This window comes from Falco naumanni, chromosome 1 (assembly GCF_017639655.2).
Source record: "Falco naumanni isolate bFalNau1 chromosome 1, bFalNau1.pat, whole genome shotgun sequence".
NCBI lineage: Eukaryota > Metazoa > Chordata > Aves > Falconiformes > Falconidae > Falco > Falco naumanni.
This window is the reverse complement of record NC_054054.1, coordinates 19,562,886-19,576,912: the sequence shown is the minus strand read 5'-3', so window position 1 is coordinate 19,576,912 and position 14,027 is coordinate 19,562,886. Positions and strand designations below refer to the sequence as shown.

Below are 14,027 nucleotides of genomic sequence, written 5' to 3'. Positions count from 1 at the left end.
TTAGTGGATTTTGCATTGGGACTAAAAAAACCCAGAAGCTTACAGCACATTGAAAGCTAAAAGCAAGTATCTCAACTGAGGATAATTTTTTTTTTTTATTATTGTTGCTGATATAGGCTACTCAGCCTACATACTATTTCAGTTTAAACAGGAGTCAAATACTCTATAGAACACAATGCAGACAAAAGGCCTCAGGAAGGAAGGCAATAAGAAGGAAATATTTTTGTGCTTTCCAAATATGAGTTGGACTGTCTCTAGTTCCTCTTCAGCAAGAGTTTCTTTACCCTGAATACCACTTCTGTGAGGTCGGAGACCTGACTGGGGCTCTGACTTTCTGTGTGTATGGCATGTGTTTCTCTATAATTAATCTTGCTAAATTAATAGAGTTGGTGGTGATAAAATTTGCTGTGCTGTTAGCGTTCCATGGGTATTTATTTTTCAGGTGTGGCACCCAATCTTCCTACTATACCCTCTGCTTCAGACTTCAACACTGTTTTGTCTAGTGACCAGAACACCCTGGATGGCACACACTCCCAGCACAGCACCAGTCAGGATGACATTGCAGGTGTAGAAGAGGGTAACCAGGGGTTTCCTGCTGTCCAGCTAGCAGATGCACAGGTAGGTGTGGTTTGCTGATGTAGTTTGAAATGCTGTAGGGAAAAATAGTTATTACTTAAGAAAACCAAACGAAAACAACAACAAACTTACAACAATGAAAACATTATCTTATTTTTGTACACGTTTCTGATAGATTCCTGTGCAAAGAGGAAAGGCTCAAGAAACCTCTGAGGTGTCCCATAACAAACGTTATGAATGGTGATTAATAGAGCATTGTTTTATGACCTCAGAGAGAACATACTGGAGCGTTTATGAGAGTAACCTAGTTCTCCAGAGTGCTTTTTACTGAGAGGAACATGCAAAAACCTTGCTCCCATAGCTAAGGATTCAGTGCTGGCTTGCTGTGTTGTCAGTCTTTTTACTCAAAAAGTCCGTAAAGCTTCTCCTTTTAATCCCCCTTCCTTCTGTTTTACAGCACTGACAATAAAACTTGAGTGTTCTGTGTGATGTAGCTGACGTTGGAAATACTGTAGATCAACAAATGATGGAGCAAGAAGATAATAATCTAGATAATAAGAAGTAAAGCAGTGGGTTTTGTTTTGTAGGTTGTTTTCAAACCTCTTCTAAGTTACACGGGAATTCAGTCTCAGGATGCAATGCCACTCTGCTACAGAATGTACTTTGGGGAGTACCTTTCATTCTCAGGAACTTTGGACTGTCTAAGGGCAGATATTGTTGATTCAGATACAGCCAAGGAAAGAAAAAGCAAGCGAGCTCGAAGGTATGTTGTGAGATACTTGGAAATGTGTATATTGGCTAAAGAAAAGAAATTAGGATTTTCATGTGAAGACACAGAATTCCAAAGTACTTCCATAGAGTAAGGATCAGTCCTTTTTTTTTTTTTTTTTTTCTTTAATCTTATCTGTTTTGTCTTCCTGTTAGAATATTTTTATTTTTTTTTAATCTTCCTGTGGAATGATTTGGAAATTTTAAGTATTTGAATCTCAGCTACTTATGAAAATTGAAGACTGGGGAAGGGAGAGCTGGTGGGAATAATAGTAGGGGAAATTTGAGAGACTCTTAAATGCTGTTTTGTACTTCATCCTGTAAATGAGGCTGTTACTTTCAGCGTAAATACTGAATTTTCCCCCTGCCCTTTGGGCTAAACTAGGTTGTGATGGAAAAGTTGCATGCCAAAGTAAGTTTGCATAGAACTGAATGATTACTATGTTAGTAGCATGCAGTATGAAAGTATAAAAATTATTTTTTTATATTTATAACTGGTAAGGTGATATCCTAAGGGAAATAAAATGTTGGATTCAGTAAATTAGATGAACCACTGTGTTAAAAAAATATTTGACTCTGATAAAAAGAAACTAAGTAGTAACTTGTACCTTTTTCTTTCCTTAGGCAAGGAGCTGTCAATCTTCCTCCTCTTGAATTCAAACCAGCTTTGATGTTAGAAACTTTCAGTATTAGTGCCGTTGTGATGGAGAAATCCATGTGCACACCTCATAACTCCGCCAATGCCCTTTCTTTTCATGACTTGAATAAACGCTATTATAATACTTTTCACTGTAATTTTACAATTTCTTGCCAGTCCATAAGCCAGCACGTAGATATGGCACTGGTTCGTCTCATTCATCAGTTTAGTACAATGATTGATGATATCAAAGCCACGCAGACAGACATCAAACTTAGCAGATACACGGCTGGATCAGCCTCTCCAACACCTACTTTTAAAACCCGCAAACACAGAGACTTCCGCTCTTCTGATTTCAGCCGAAGCTCTCGAGGAAGCCTTAATGGAGGTAACAGAGTGAACAACACGAAGAACAAGCGAACGAACAATGAGAACAATAAAAAAGAGTCTCGAAACAAGAATTCCTTGGGAAGGTCAGAAAGAAGGACTTCTAAAGTGTCCAGGAAAGGTTCAAAAGATGTAGTTGACCACATGACTATTCATATGGATGATTCTGACTCTATTACTGTGTCGGAACAGAGCGAACCTTCTGCTGAGTGCTGGCAAAATATGTATAAACTGTTGAACTTCTATTCACTCATTTCTGATCCAACCGGGATTTTAGAAAAGTCTTCTGAAACTTTTGGGCCAACAGGTAAACTAGTTCACAAATCCAAGTAATTGAGAGTGCGTGCTTTTGCTCAAGTGTATTATTCTAAAGCTTGATCATAAGGTGGTTTTTGAAAGTTGCCCACCCCATCCAACTTGGATCAGAAGGGCAAGTGGTGAAGGATGTGAGGGGGACCTTGTTCACCAAGATGGTGTACAGAAGAAAAAAGGTATTTTCCTGGATGTATAGTATGCTTTGATTCTTTCAATCCTAGAATTGGTCAAATAAGTGTTAATTGATTGGTTTTAAATTCAGTCCCTTGATACTCTTGTGCAGCTCCGTTAATCTGGATTTGCAGTGGGTGTGGGACTGCGTTGAAAGATTAACTTTTCTGGTTAATTGTGTGGAGAGTGAATTTTACTTAGAGTGGATTGTGTAGAGTTTGTTCCTCCCTAGGTACTACTTTGTTTTCATGTGGCTGCTGGAAATGCTGTGTATTATCGTTCTGTGAAAATGAGGGAAACAATTTATGCCCTGGGAATGACTGAGAAAAAAATAATCTGTGAACCTAGCTTTGAGAGCAGAAGAGGTGAAATACTGATATTTTTTTTTTATGAAGTCCAGCAAAGATAATAGGTGTTTGGGCCAATTTCATCCAGATCTTTTGAGATCTAGAGTGGTCATTGCTCTCTCTTTCCATTGTATTTTAGCACAGCAGAGTAAGGTTGAGAGCCTACTTGGCATCGTTGTTTTTGTTGGTGAGCTTAGGTTGTAAATATGCAGGGAATGGTATACTTACTAGTTTAGCATGTTTTCTTTGGACATCTTTTTTAACTAAACAGTGAAAAACTGAGGAAATGTCAAAGGAGAGCTTCTGTTAAGCAGAGGGCAGTATCTTTTATGCACAGAATATGGTATCCACAGCGATGGTATCTGCACAAAATGTAAATTTTCTTATGTTGTTTTTGTGCTCTTGAGTGGTGAAAAGGAAAACTTGCTAATCCCAGACTCAATTATAAGACCCTTCGGCTGTGAAAGAGTCAGAAAAGAAATAGGATAGTTGGAAAGTCTCAGAGTATTTTTATTGTGTAACAATAAAAATATAAATATGAATATTTACAAAATGTACATGAGAATATATCTATCAATAATAATTAAATCACATCACTCATTGTTGTCCGCATTGTCTTGGATTTGGTCCAGTTGCAGTGTTATTAGAGTGGAATAAGCGAGGCACAGATAATTTGCCTGAAGAGTTCCTTTGATGTGCAAGACACATGATCCTTGTTTTCAAATACAAACATAAATCAGATATGCCAAGGATTTCTTGTAAATTATTCTTAAATAACTCTGTATTTTTGTAGGTGTTCGAAGCCCAACCGAACCTGCTTGTAGAGTGGTGTTTGAGAATGAACAGGATAACGGCAGAGACGCGCAGAGGAAGCGCAGCCTGGTGACTTCAGAGCCACAACATGTGACTCTCATAGTTTTTGGAATAGGCATGGTGAACCGAACCCACCTGGAGGCTGACATTGGAGGTCTGACGATGGAGTCCGAACTGAAGAGAATCCATGGCAGTTTCACCCTGAAAGAAAAAATGAAAGGTTGGATAAGCTAAAATGTACTTTGTAATTAAATTCGGTGGCAACTTTACATGACTCTGTGTGTGCGTATGCCTATAGCAATGCGTATGTATGTGCATGTGTACTGTGTTTTGTTTGTAAATAGATGTGCATTATGTTTGCGTATGGATAGTGTAACAACGTTCAACAAGTTGGTTGCTCCTTTCATTTTCAAAAGCTTTCTTCTTGTTGTCATTTGATTTGATTTTACTTAATGCAAATACTAAACCTGTAATTTTTTAATTTTTTCCTGCTACTATTTTTTTGAAAGCAGTAGGCTTACCTGGAAGTATTTTACTGAATGAAATGCTGTTAAATATATTTTCTTTTTTTTTTTTTTTTTAAAGATGTACTACATCAAAAGATGACAGAGACGTGTGCCACTGCTCACATAGGAGGTGTCAATATCGTCCTGCTGGAGGGAATTACGCCAAATATCCAGTAAGTATGAAGCCTGACAATTTAAAATGTTCAAGTGCGTAGAAGTGGTATCAGTTGTGTGACAGCAAAGGTATGTAGCTTCATATGGAGAAAGCATTGATAAGTCTTTAGGTAGAATCTGTGAAGTCATAGGGTTTGGTGGCAGTCGTGAAGCTGTTGCAAAACTGGGTTGGAGTTTGACGTGTAAAACTAGTTGCACGTGCCCATTGATGGGAGGCTTTTCTGTGGAAGGCATGTCTGAGTAAGCTGAGAAGGAATATGGTGAAAGTATTAGTAGGTTTCAGTCTAGGGCACCCATTCACACAAGCCATAGACATGAACAGGAATACTGTTCTTTTCTATTTCTAGTTAAAGATAATAGTAAGTTCAGAACTGGCTGTAGGATCACAGTGTAAATGGGTAGGTGACCTGACTGCAAAACTGTATGTGACAGGTCCTCTTGTAAAAAGAAAGAAATTAGATTTCATGTAATCAGAGCTTTCTGCAAAATTATTTGTGTGGTGTATGCATAGAAACTTTATCACATTGTGTGTATTGTTTCTTTTATGCTTCTAATTGCTTTTTGAAGCTTATAGGTCCCACTAAACCATACAAGATTTTTAGGGAGTGTTTAACCTACTGATGCTGATTATTCCCATTTAAGATCTGTATTGTTTCTTTAATAGGTGTCTTTTGGAATTCCCATGATGGATGATTCTTTGTGTCATTTTTACAGTTCTTATATCCATTCTCCACCCTTTATATAATTGACACAACTTGGCAGGGGCTGGGGAGAGAATCACTTTTTGTGCATGAACATCTTGAATTACTTGTTCAGCTTCCACATTAGGGTGTTTTTGGTTTTGGGGATTTTTTTTTTTTTTTCCCAGGTTCACAAACTCAAAAAAGGGCATGCATTATTTTTCTTTGTTTCTAGATGAACTTCTTTCTGTTTAAGTTGCAAAACAACAGTTGAACCACAATGCTTTGTCATATAGATCACCCTCATGCAGTTTGAGTCTTAGTTGGGTAACCCTTAGTATGTGATCTGGTTTTAGAATATTAATGTTGTAGAAAAGGGGCTAAATAATGGGACTTGAGTCTCTCCTTTTAATTTCTGTGTAGTTTGGAAGATAATACATAGCACTTAAACCATACAGAATTTCATAAGTATCTCCAGCTAATTGTTTCTGCTAAGTGTGTTTCAGGTGGATAAATATAAGTGCGAATCTGACAGCCATGTAGGATTTCTGAAGGCAACTGAGGTTCTTTATGTCTGTTTTACCTCATCATTGTACTGAGCTTCCATATAGGGAGGGTACCAAAGGAAAGGGGGTAAATAATGATAAATCTTTAACAACAGCAGCAGCAAACAACAAACCCTAAAAAACCCCAAAATCCTAAATGAGGTAAATTTGAAAGTAAGTGTCATATTGTGGGTTACAAGTAATTAACTGACTAATTTTGCATGAATGTTTATTCTTTATTTGCTTTGTTTTTGTTTTTCTTGCTTTCTCTTCAATCTTCATCTGTAGACTGGAGGATTTTCCTACATCTCCTACAAGCACAGCCAAACAAGAGTTTCTGTATGTCATATTATTATGTTTCATAGTCTTGCGATTAACTCTGTGTTGTGTAGCTAGTGGCTGCATTCCTACTGTGTGTGATTGTGTAGGCAGATGTTGCTTGAATACATTTTAGTTTAACATCTAATATTACCTAGATAAGCTTTTAACGTAGCCTGCTAAATACCTGTCCAAAAAAGCCCTTGTAAATGTTAACAGGCTAGCTTTAGGGGCAGGTATTACACTATACAGTCACTCCAGTAATGCTAGAATAGTTTCACTGGCTGTTAAGTTTGTTAGATCCACTCCTCTGCTCATTTTGAGGAGGTAACATAATGCTCATAAAATGTAAAGGAGCAGGCAGGTTAGATGTGCTTTGGACTTGGTAAGGAACTGCCGTGCTTGGAGTGCTCGCACCTGCTGTGATTTCAGCACAAATAGGACCATTCCTCTTGCCTTTATTTGCCTCTATGCTGGGTTAATTCCTGGGCATGCTGACCAGGCTATGCTAACACAAAGTGTTTTCCTGAAAACTCTGCCTGTGCATCTGCTGCTAATGAAGGTGATGCTTTTTGTCTCCCCCATGTCTGCGTGTGTGAGTCAGGTCTTTGCTTTCACCAAAGATGCAACGTGTTCTTTCTAGTTGCGTACTTGCTTCCCCACGCCTAAGTTCAGAGAGTCTCAGGGGAGTAGCAGCCAAGGTGGGGAATGATGCACTGGTAGTCCAGAAGCCCTTTTTCACAATGAGCCTGCAGTATTCAGAGAAGAAGCGTTACGTAGCCAAAAGTAGTGAGGCTCTCCTTTCCCCCCCTCCACCTTTTTTCTCTTTCCTCCCCACCCCCCAGCAGTATTCTGAGTACAGGTTTCTTTTGCTGCTCTAGACCACCAGTGCATATCTTCTAGAAGGATGTAGTACAACTGCTCTTTGTTACAGCAGGTGTATATACTCAGTGTTGTGAGACTACAGGCCTTTATAGGTGGTAGCTCTGGAAGGAGAGGTGATGGACTGTAAAACTGCAAGTGATATAAAGAAAAGACTGGGGTTTGTTCCTTTTTGTCTGGTAGCAACACTAAACCAACAAAAGAAAGTGGTTTTTTGCGTAGTGTGTCACTGAACAGTTGAATTCATTGCCATATGATGTGGTCGGCAAAAGGATAAACTATTAAAAGGATTGGGCAAATCCTTGTAGGGTAGATCTGGTGGTGAGGCGTGAACACAATGCAGCCTCTGGCTTAAAAAGTAAACCCCTGATGGCTGGAATTAAGGGAAGGATCACTTGATTTATGCCCCGGGTATCTGCTACTGCCTGAATCTTCATCTGACTCAGTGTGGTAGTTCCTGTGTGTGTTACAGGCCTCCTGCTGATGTTTTTTCCCCGCTTTTTCTAACGTTCCCATAAATCTGTTAGGTTGAGTGATGGCCTTGTAGCCGGTTCTGTAGTGGGACAAAAACTGTTTTCACAAGTTTGTCTGCAGAGTGATTATTTATGGAATTGATGCAAGAGCATAGAATGACTTCTGAATCCATTACTGGTATATAATTTAAATATCAGTTAATGATTTTAATGATATTCCGCCAGATCTGTTATAGGCATATCCCCATAGGTAAGCAGACTGCAGGTGTGACACGTGTAGTGCTCATTCCAAGTAAATGAATAGCTGCACGGTTGTTCTGCAGCTCAGTCTGTGATGGGCGTAGGCTTTTTGTAGACCAAGAAGTGACAGTGTAATTCATTTGTTGCATGAAATATGGAAATACTTTAGCAGAGAAGCACAGTTGGATCTTGCTGAAATCTCATTCTCCTGTGACGTCTGTATTGCTGTGATTTTTTTAAATTAAGGAAGTACTGCAAATGGTATGAATTCCCATGTTTGGAAGTGATTCTAAATTCAGTACAGATGTCAATTCCAGCTACCTTTACTTTTAACTTCTATACAAAGGTAGGTTAAGTCTAGGCTGTCTGGTGCAGGTCAGGAAGAGATCCTGCAACTTCCCTGAAGTTGAATATTGTTCTTTGGATGCTGGAATAGCTAACACAGTAGTATTTTGTGTTATAGATGGGGGAAAAAATGTGTTCTTGATTGGATTGACAGTAGTTCAGTCAGAATGACAGCAGGAAGAGAGCAGGAAATAAGCAAACATCAACAGAGAAATAATAGGTGTCTCAAAGAAGTGGGTTAAAATAAGTCTGCCCTTTTCTTAAGTAATGTTTATTTGTATAATGTTTTTTTGAAAACACTTCTGAGTTAAGATGTTTCCTCCATCATACTTGTGTAAATTCTTCAAATATTCCGAAATTGTTTCTGCTTGACAGTCTACCCTAAAATTCTAATCCATAACCATTTTAGGTCACTTGTAGCTGGGGAAATCTGAAAATGGTTCTAGAGGTTCAGTAAATCAATCTGCTGTTGATAGGCCTGTGGTTGTGTTACAGTGCTGTGTATTTCTTCATTATAAGTAGAAGGATGATGATGTTGGGTTGGAGTTCGGTTTGTTTTTTTCATTTCCACACCTGGGATGCTTTGGGCTAGCTGATATTTTAACATTAGAATAAGGAGACATCTGTTTGGGCTTCACAGAAGAAAAATGACTTGGGGATTGGAATACATAGAATATTGTAACTTTCACCATGAAACCAAACTGTCTGTAGAACAATTTAAATCATGATGCAAGAAGTATTTTTTATATTCTCCTTAAAATACAGTAATTGAGAAACTTTCATTGAATGTTGCAATTGTATAGAGTCTATTTTTAAAGATGTTTTAGCTGATGAACTACATCTTCTGAACTGTGTGTCTTTCTCTTTGAGGCTGTGATATTCTGTGCTGGCTACATAATATACTTCCGTTGGGTAACCCTCCAGTAATTGACCTTAGATGAGAAACATCAATGTGTTACCCCATGTATCTTTTTTAATAGGAGCTTAGTGAATTCTGATATGCCACAATTTCATTTTGACATCAAAAACTGTCAGCTTCGTGCAGTTGTATTTTTATCTTGGTTATCCATTTTGAACAATATCCTCCTTAACATTCAAATGAAGTTTAGACTTCATATTTTGGAATACTATGTGTCAATTAAACATCAGTATTAATTCACAAACCCGTTTATCACTTGCTATGTATTTATTGCTGAGTGTTTCCTCCACTGACCTATTTGGATGCTAAAATCAGATTTTACTAAATCTTCTTATGAAAAGGATGATTCCAGTTTATTCCTGGAAAGGAGCTGAAATGGAAGGTTCTTGTTTGTTTCAGTGTGTGAAAATTTGTTTGTGTACGTGCAGCCTAGTGTGTGTAATACTCAAATGGTCTTATGTTATGCAAGAATAACAGTTTAACGGGTATTTTTCCAATGCATGACTTGTGGTTCTCTTAAATGTAGTGTAGTTGTTTGTGGCATGTAGTGCATCTGTGTGTGTAAAGTGAAAGAAAAAGGAATGTGGACATAGTTTATAAACAAAATCGCTTCTACGAATATTTTAAAATTCAAGTAACGCTTAAAAAAATTAACATAAAACTGTAATTGTTTTGAAAGATGTGCAAATAAATCCTATTTCCTTTTCTGTTAGAACTGTCGTGAAATGCAGTATTGCCAAATCCCAGGCCCTGTATAGTGCCCAGAGAGGGCTGAAAACAAACAACGCTGCTGTGGTCAAAGTTGGAGCCATCAGCATCAACATCCCTCAGCACCCTGCCACGCTGCACAGCATGATGGTGCGCAGCTCTCACCAGCTCTCCAAGCAGATTTCGGATCTCATCAGGCAGCCATCAACTGCGTGAGTGCTGCTTGCATGGCACTTCGGAATGCCGCTGTTGGCGTCCCGTTACAGGCGTGGGCTAATCCAAACCTATGGGGGAGAGTCAGGCTGGTCGTCTATTGTGTTAGAATAACAAGATGTATTTTCTGATCTTTGTCTTGGTGAATAGGCCCCAGCCTACCAAAGAAGATGTTGCGACTCCTTTGCCCTCTGAAAAGACTCCCACGAGTATTAATCAAACGCCTGTTGAAACAAATGAATTTCCACAGCTCCCAGAAGGCTTAGAAAAGAAGCCCATCGTTCTTAAATTCAGTGCCATGATAGATGGTATAGCTATTGGAGCAGCACTCTTGCCATCTCTAAAGGCGGAATATAAGATGGGAAGAATGAGGAGTCACGGAATGACAGGTAACAGTTCTCTGAAACTCTAAAAACATTGTGGTTGATAGTTTGGTCTTGCTAGAAGCATCCAAGAGGACTCGATATTTCTGTTGAATTATAGCTAGAGCTCTGAATCTGTTGCTGTCAGCTTATGTTTTTGACTGTGGACTTCAATCAGATGAGGCCATACAGAGAATTTACTCTCTTGTTGCTATACACAATTGCCAGAGGCTGCATATGAGAGTAGATGAAGACATGTATATACATTCATATATAGCTTCCTCTCAGGAAGCTTCCCTTTAACTGCTAAAATCAGTTTATGATCCTCAATTAACTGTATTCTGATTTGTAAGGCTACTTGAGAATACTCTTATAGAGCCTCAATACATGAGGAGGTTTGTATGACTCCCTTCTCCATGTAATTACAGTGAGGTCTTCATTGTCTTCAAAAATTAAGAAAACCCAGAATCATGTGATGGGTGTTTATAGCTCTAGAGGTCTATGCACTTCAATAGTAGCTTAAAGATCATTTATTATTATTATTATTCCAAAAGTTTCTTTAAATTTAAGGATGGATAAAAGATCATTTTGCCAGTTTATACCCTTTCTTTCCCCATCTTCCTTTTATAGGGGCCCAAACTAGATTTAATTTTGAGCTTCCAAGTCACAGATTGCGCTTCACTTCAAAAGTCTCTGCCACTGATATGTCGACCATTCCTCCTTCGGCAAGTCTCAACCTTCCTCCTGTCACTATGTCAGGCAAATACATCATGGAAGAACACGATACCTACTCAGACCAAATTTGGAGCATAGATGAACTCCCTGCCAAGCAGGGCTATTATCTACAGGGGAACTACTTACGCTGTGTGGCTGAAGTAGGTATTGAAGACAGTAGTCATCTTTGACAGCATGTTCATTCCATTCTGTTACCTTTCTGTATGTGCATCTTCATATTATTGTTGTGATCTGCGTGCTTCAGCACTCTCAGGTTTACAGGTTCATCCAAATAGAGCATTTGTGAATGCGTGACACTGAAATAGAACTTTCTCAGTCCTTAGTTTGATGAGCAGCCAAACATATTCAGCACTCAAGGCCACTATATCGGAGGATTTTGAATATGATATTTTGTGCAAACAGTTTGGAATGACAATATTTCTCACTAGTGAAGCAGAGGAGTATATTATGCTGATGATTCAAAGAAAGTATAATTTTAAATCGAAAGCTGATGCTAATGCATCAGATAGTTGTATATTTTGCAAAAAGTAATATTTAAAAAATGAAAAATAACTTTATTGGTTTATAACTTCTTTTTTTTTTTTCATGATTAGGCAGCTCCATGGCTAGGAGAAGCTATATATAACCTTAGTAAATGACACAAAATTTTCTGTTCGACACAGTGTGTTCTACTCACCAGCTCTATTTTTGTACCAATTTCCATGGTTGCTTTTCACAGAGAGAAAAGTGGTGCTGCTTAAAAGAAACCTATCTGGTGGGGAAATGCGGGGCTTTTCTGCTAACTTTTTCTTTGGTCGGAAAAATGATCCAGCATGTTCATAATTGAGATTTCTGACATGTGTGTCTTCATGGGAGAAGTTTCATTAGGTGCTGCTCTTTGTTTAACCTATTTGAGTTGTTTCCTGGCTGAAGAAGGACCTTCTTTGAATTGAACGGAATGGTTTTTGAATTTGTTGAGCATGTAAAAAAAGAGGGAGGGGCTGCTTAGCAAAGGCAAAAGCCAAGTGCAAGTAGTTTTAGAAAATATCTGTATCATAATTTTACTTTAAAAACCTTAATGGTGAATTTAAACATTCTTGGGCAGACTCCAGTTCCTTAGGAATATTCTTTAATATTAGATTGGACACATAATAAGTTTGCCACTGAAGGTATCGGTAAACTTGTTCATATACAGTGACTAGAATAACGTACTTTTAGAGGTTGACAGCTCATTTCTGTTTTGTTCTGGTAACAATTTACTGTCTGAAATTCAGTAGCATTTTGCACACATCCCTGAACCTTAATAGAGTCCTGCATTTTATTGTCTCAGCTAAACTTAAACAGGAGAATAAACCTTTTAATATAATAGTGTATGTCCTTCAGTTTTCTGATAGGTATTCACAGCAGAAAAATGGCAAGACAAAACTATGTAATGTTCTTTTTTTTTTTTAATGCCAATAACAATATAATTGGACTTGAAAAGGTATGCCTGAAAATTAAAAATGTGTTGTCGTGAAGCCATATGTATGTTAACTTTTAAAGTTTTGTTCTAAAATTTTATATTTCTGCAGGTTGGTTCTTTCGAACATAATCTCACAACTGATCTTTTAAATCACTTAGTATTTGTGCAAAAAGTGTTCATGAAGGAAGTAAATGAAGTCATACAGAAGGTTTCAGGTAAGCAGAACACTTAAAACCAACTTTAAGTGAGATCCTTAAACCTCATTTATGGCAACGTTGTGTAGCTCTTGGATGAGCTGTTTATTTCACAGAGGTTGTCCTTTGCATCTGGCACTCTGAGCAGCAGAGCTGGAGTTGGAAGTAGCAACAGAGGCTCTGGGAAGTTTTTGTAGCTCTATCTGAATAAGGTGTTTTATTGGGAAGCAGAATGGTTCATCATTTTGGATGCTAGCCTTTGTGTCTGTGACATGATCTTACTTGGCTTACTGTCTGTATTCACTTTGTTTACCTATAAAATGCAGATTGTGACAATGAATTTCTTAAAATAACATCAGCATATACTCTTAAAGGAAAACAGCTGCGTCCGGGGAAAATAGTGTCAATATTGGTATTAGTGTCTGCTGATTCCTAGCTCTTTTGATAGCAGGTTATGTGTTTCAGAACTGGTTGAAAAAGGCATTTGGCTATTCGTTAGATTGCTTTGTGTTTCATGCTGTATACTTAGAAACTACTGTATTATTTCTGTCATTTAGGCTGGCTTCTGTTCTCAAAAAACTTTCAGAAGAAAATAGTGGGTTTTTTAACCTAGTTAGAGAAGAGTTCCAAAATCACTTGGTGCAGTCTACATTGTGTATTCATCTGTTTGATGTTAGACAGCCAAAGTTATAAAACATTTATTTTCTTACATAGAAAACTCTGTTTGACCAAGTCACAGTTTACACAGCATTTAAAACCAGGTCCACTCACTTTGTAGTTTTTACTGTTAGAGACTTGGTCTGTGTTCACGAACTGAAAGCAAACCAAAAAGCTGGTAACTTCTGCCATGCAGTAATATTTTAATGGCAAACAAGTTCTATCACCCTCCGCACTGGAGAAAATAATTAAAAAAAAAAATAAAGAAGAAAGAGTACAAAATTACCCTATTTTTTCTGATATGTGACTACTCTGAGGGAAAACATAAGGACTGGAAGCTTTGACACGTTAGATATTATTTGATAGTTTTAAGAAAAGCCAGGAATATAATTTACAGTGGATGTTACATGATGGATGAGGAGACTAACAGAAAAGCAAATAAGAACTGTGGAAGCGTTTTGTTGTTCTTTAGGTCAAAACAGGAATTGGCAGATGAGGGTAAACAGTAAATGAATTAGAAGGACAAGCAGTAATGAGTAAGAAACATTGTCTGCCTACTAAGAAATAATAATAAAGAAGGTAAAAAGAAAGAAGAATAACCAGGGGAGGTAAAGGGAATAT

At 37.8% G+C, this 14,027-nt stretch overlaps 1 protein-coding gene across 11 annotated transcripts in view; it reads left to right on the top strand.

The window, feature by feature from the left end:
• Window positions 1-14,027, top strand: part of KIAA1109 (KIAA1109 ortholog) — a 125,136-nt gene that overhangs the window by 72,271 nt on the left and 38,838 nt on the right. For 9 of the 11 annotated variants that reach the window (XM_040583966.1, XM_040584009.1, XM_040583989.1 and 6 more), the window contains exons 44-53: window positions 443-618; window positions 1,164-1,339; window positions 1,969-2,675; window positions 3,995-4,234; window positions 4,600-4,693; window positions 6,208-6,258; window positions 9,810-10,016; window positions 10,168-10,406; window positions 11,010-11,254; window positions 12,665-12,770. In XM_040583966.1, the coding sequence (XP_040439900.1) occupies window positions 443-618; window positions 1,164-1,339; window positions 1,969-2,675; window positions 3,995-4,234; window positions 4,600-4,693; window positions 6,208-6,258; window positions 9,810-10,016; window positions 10,168-10,406; window positions 11,010-11,254; window positions 12,665-12,770 (2,241 nt within the window). The remainder of the gene's footprint in view (window positions 1-442; window positions 619-1,163; window positions 1,340-1,968; window positions 2,676-3,994; window positions 4,235-4,599; window positions 4,694-6,207; window positions 6,259-9,809; window positions 10,017-10,167; window positions 10,407-11,009; window positions 11,255-12,664; window positions 12,771-14,027) is intronic. The other 2 variants (XM_040583943.1, XM_040583950.1) reach the window with 2 other exon arrangements.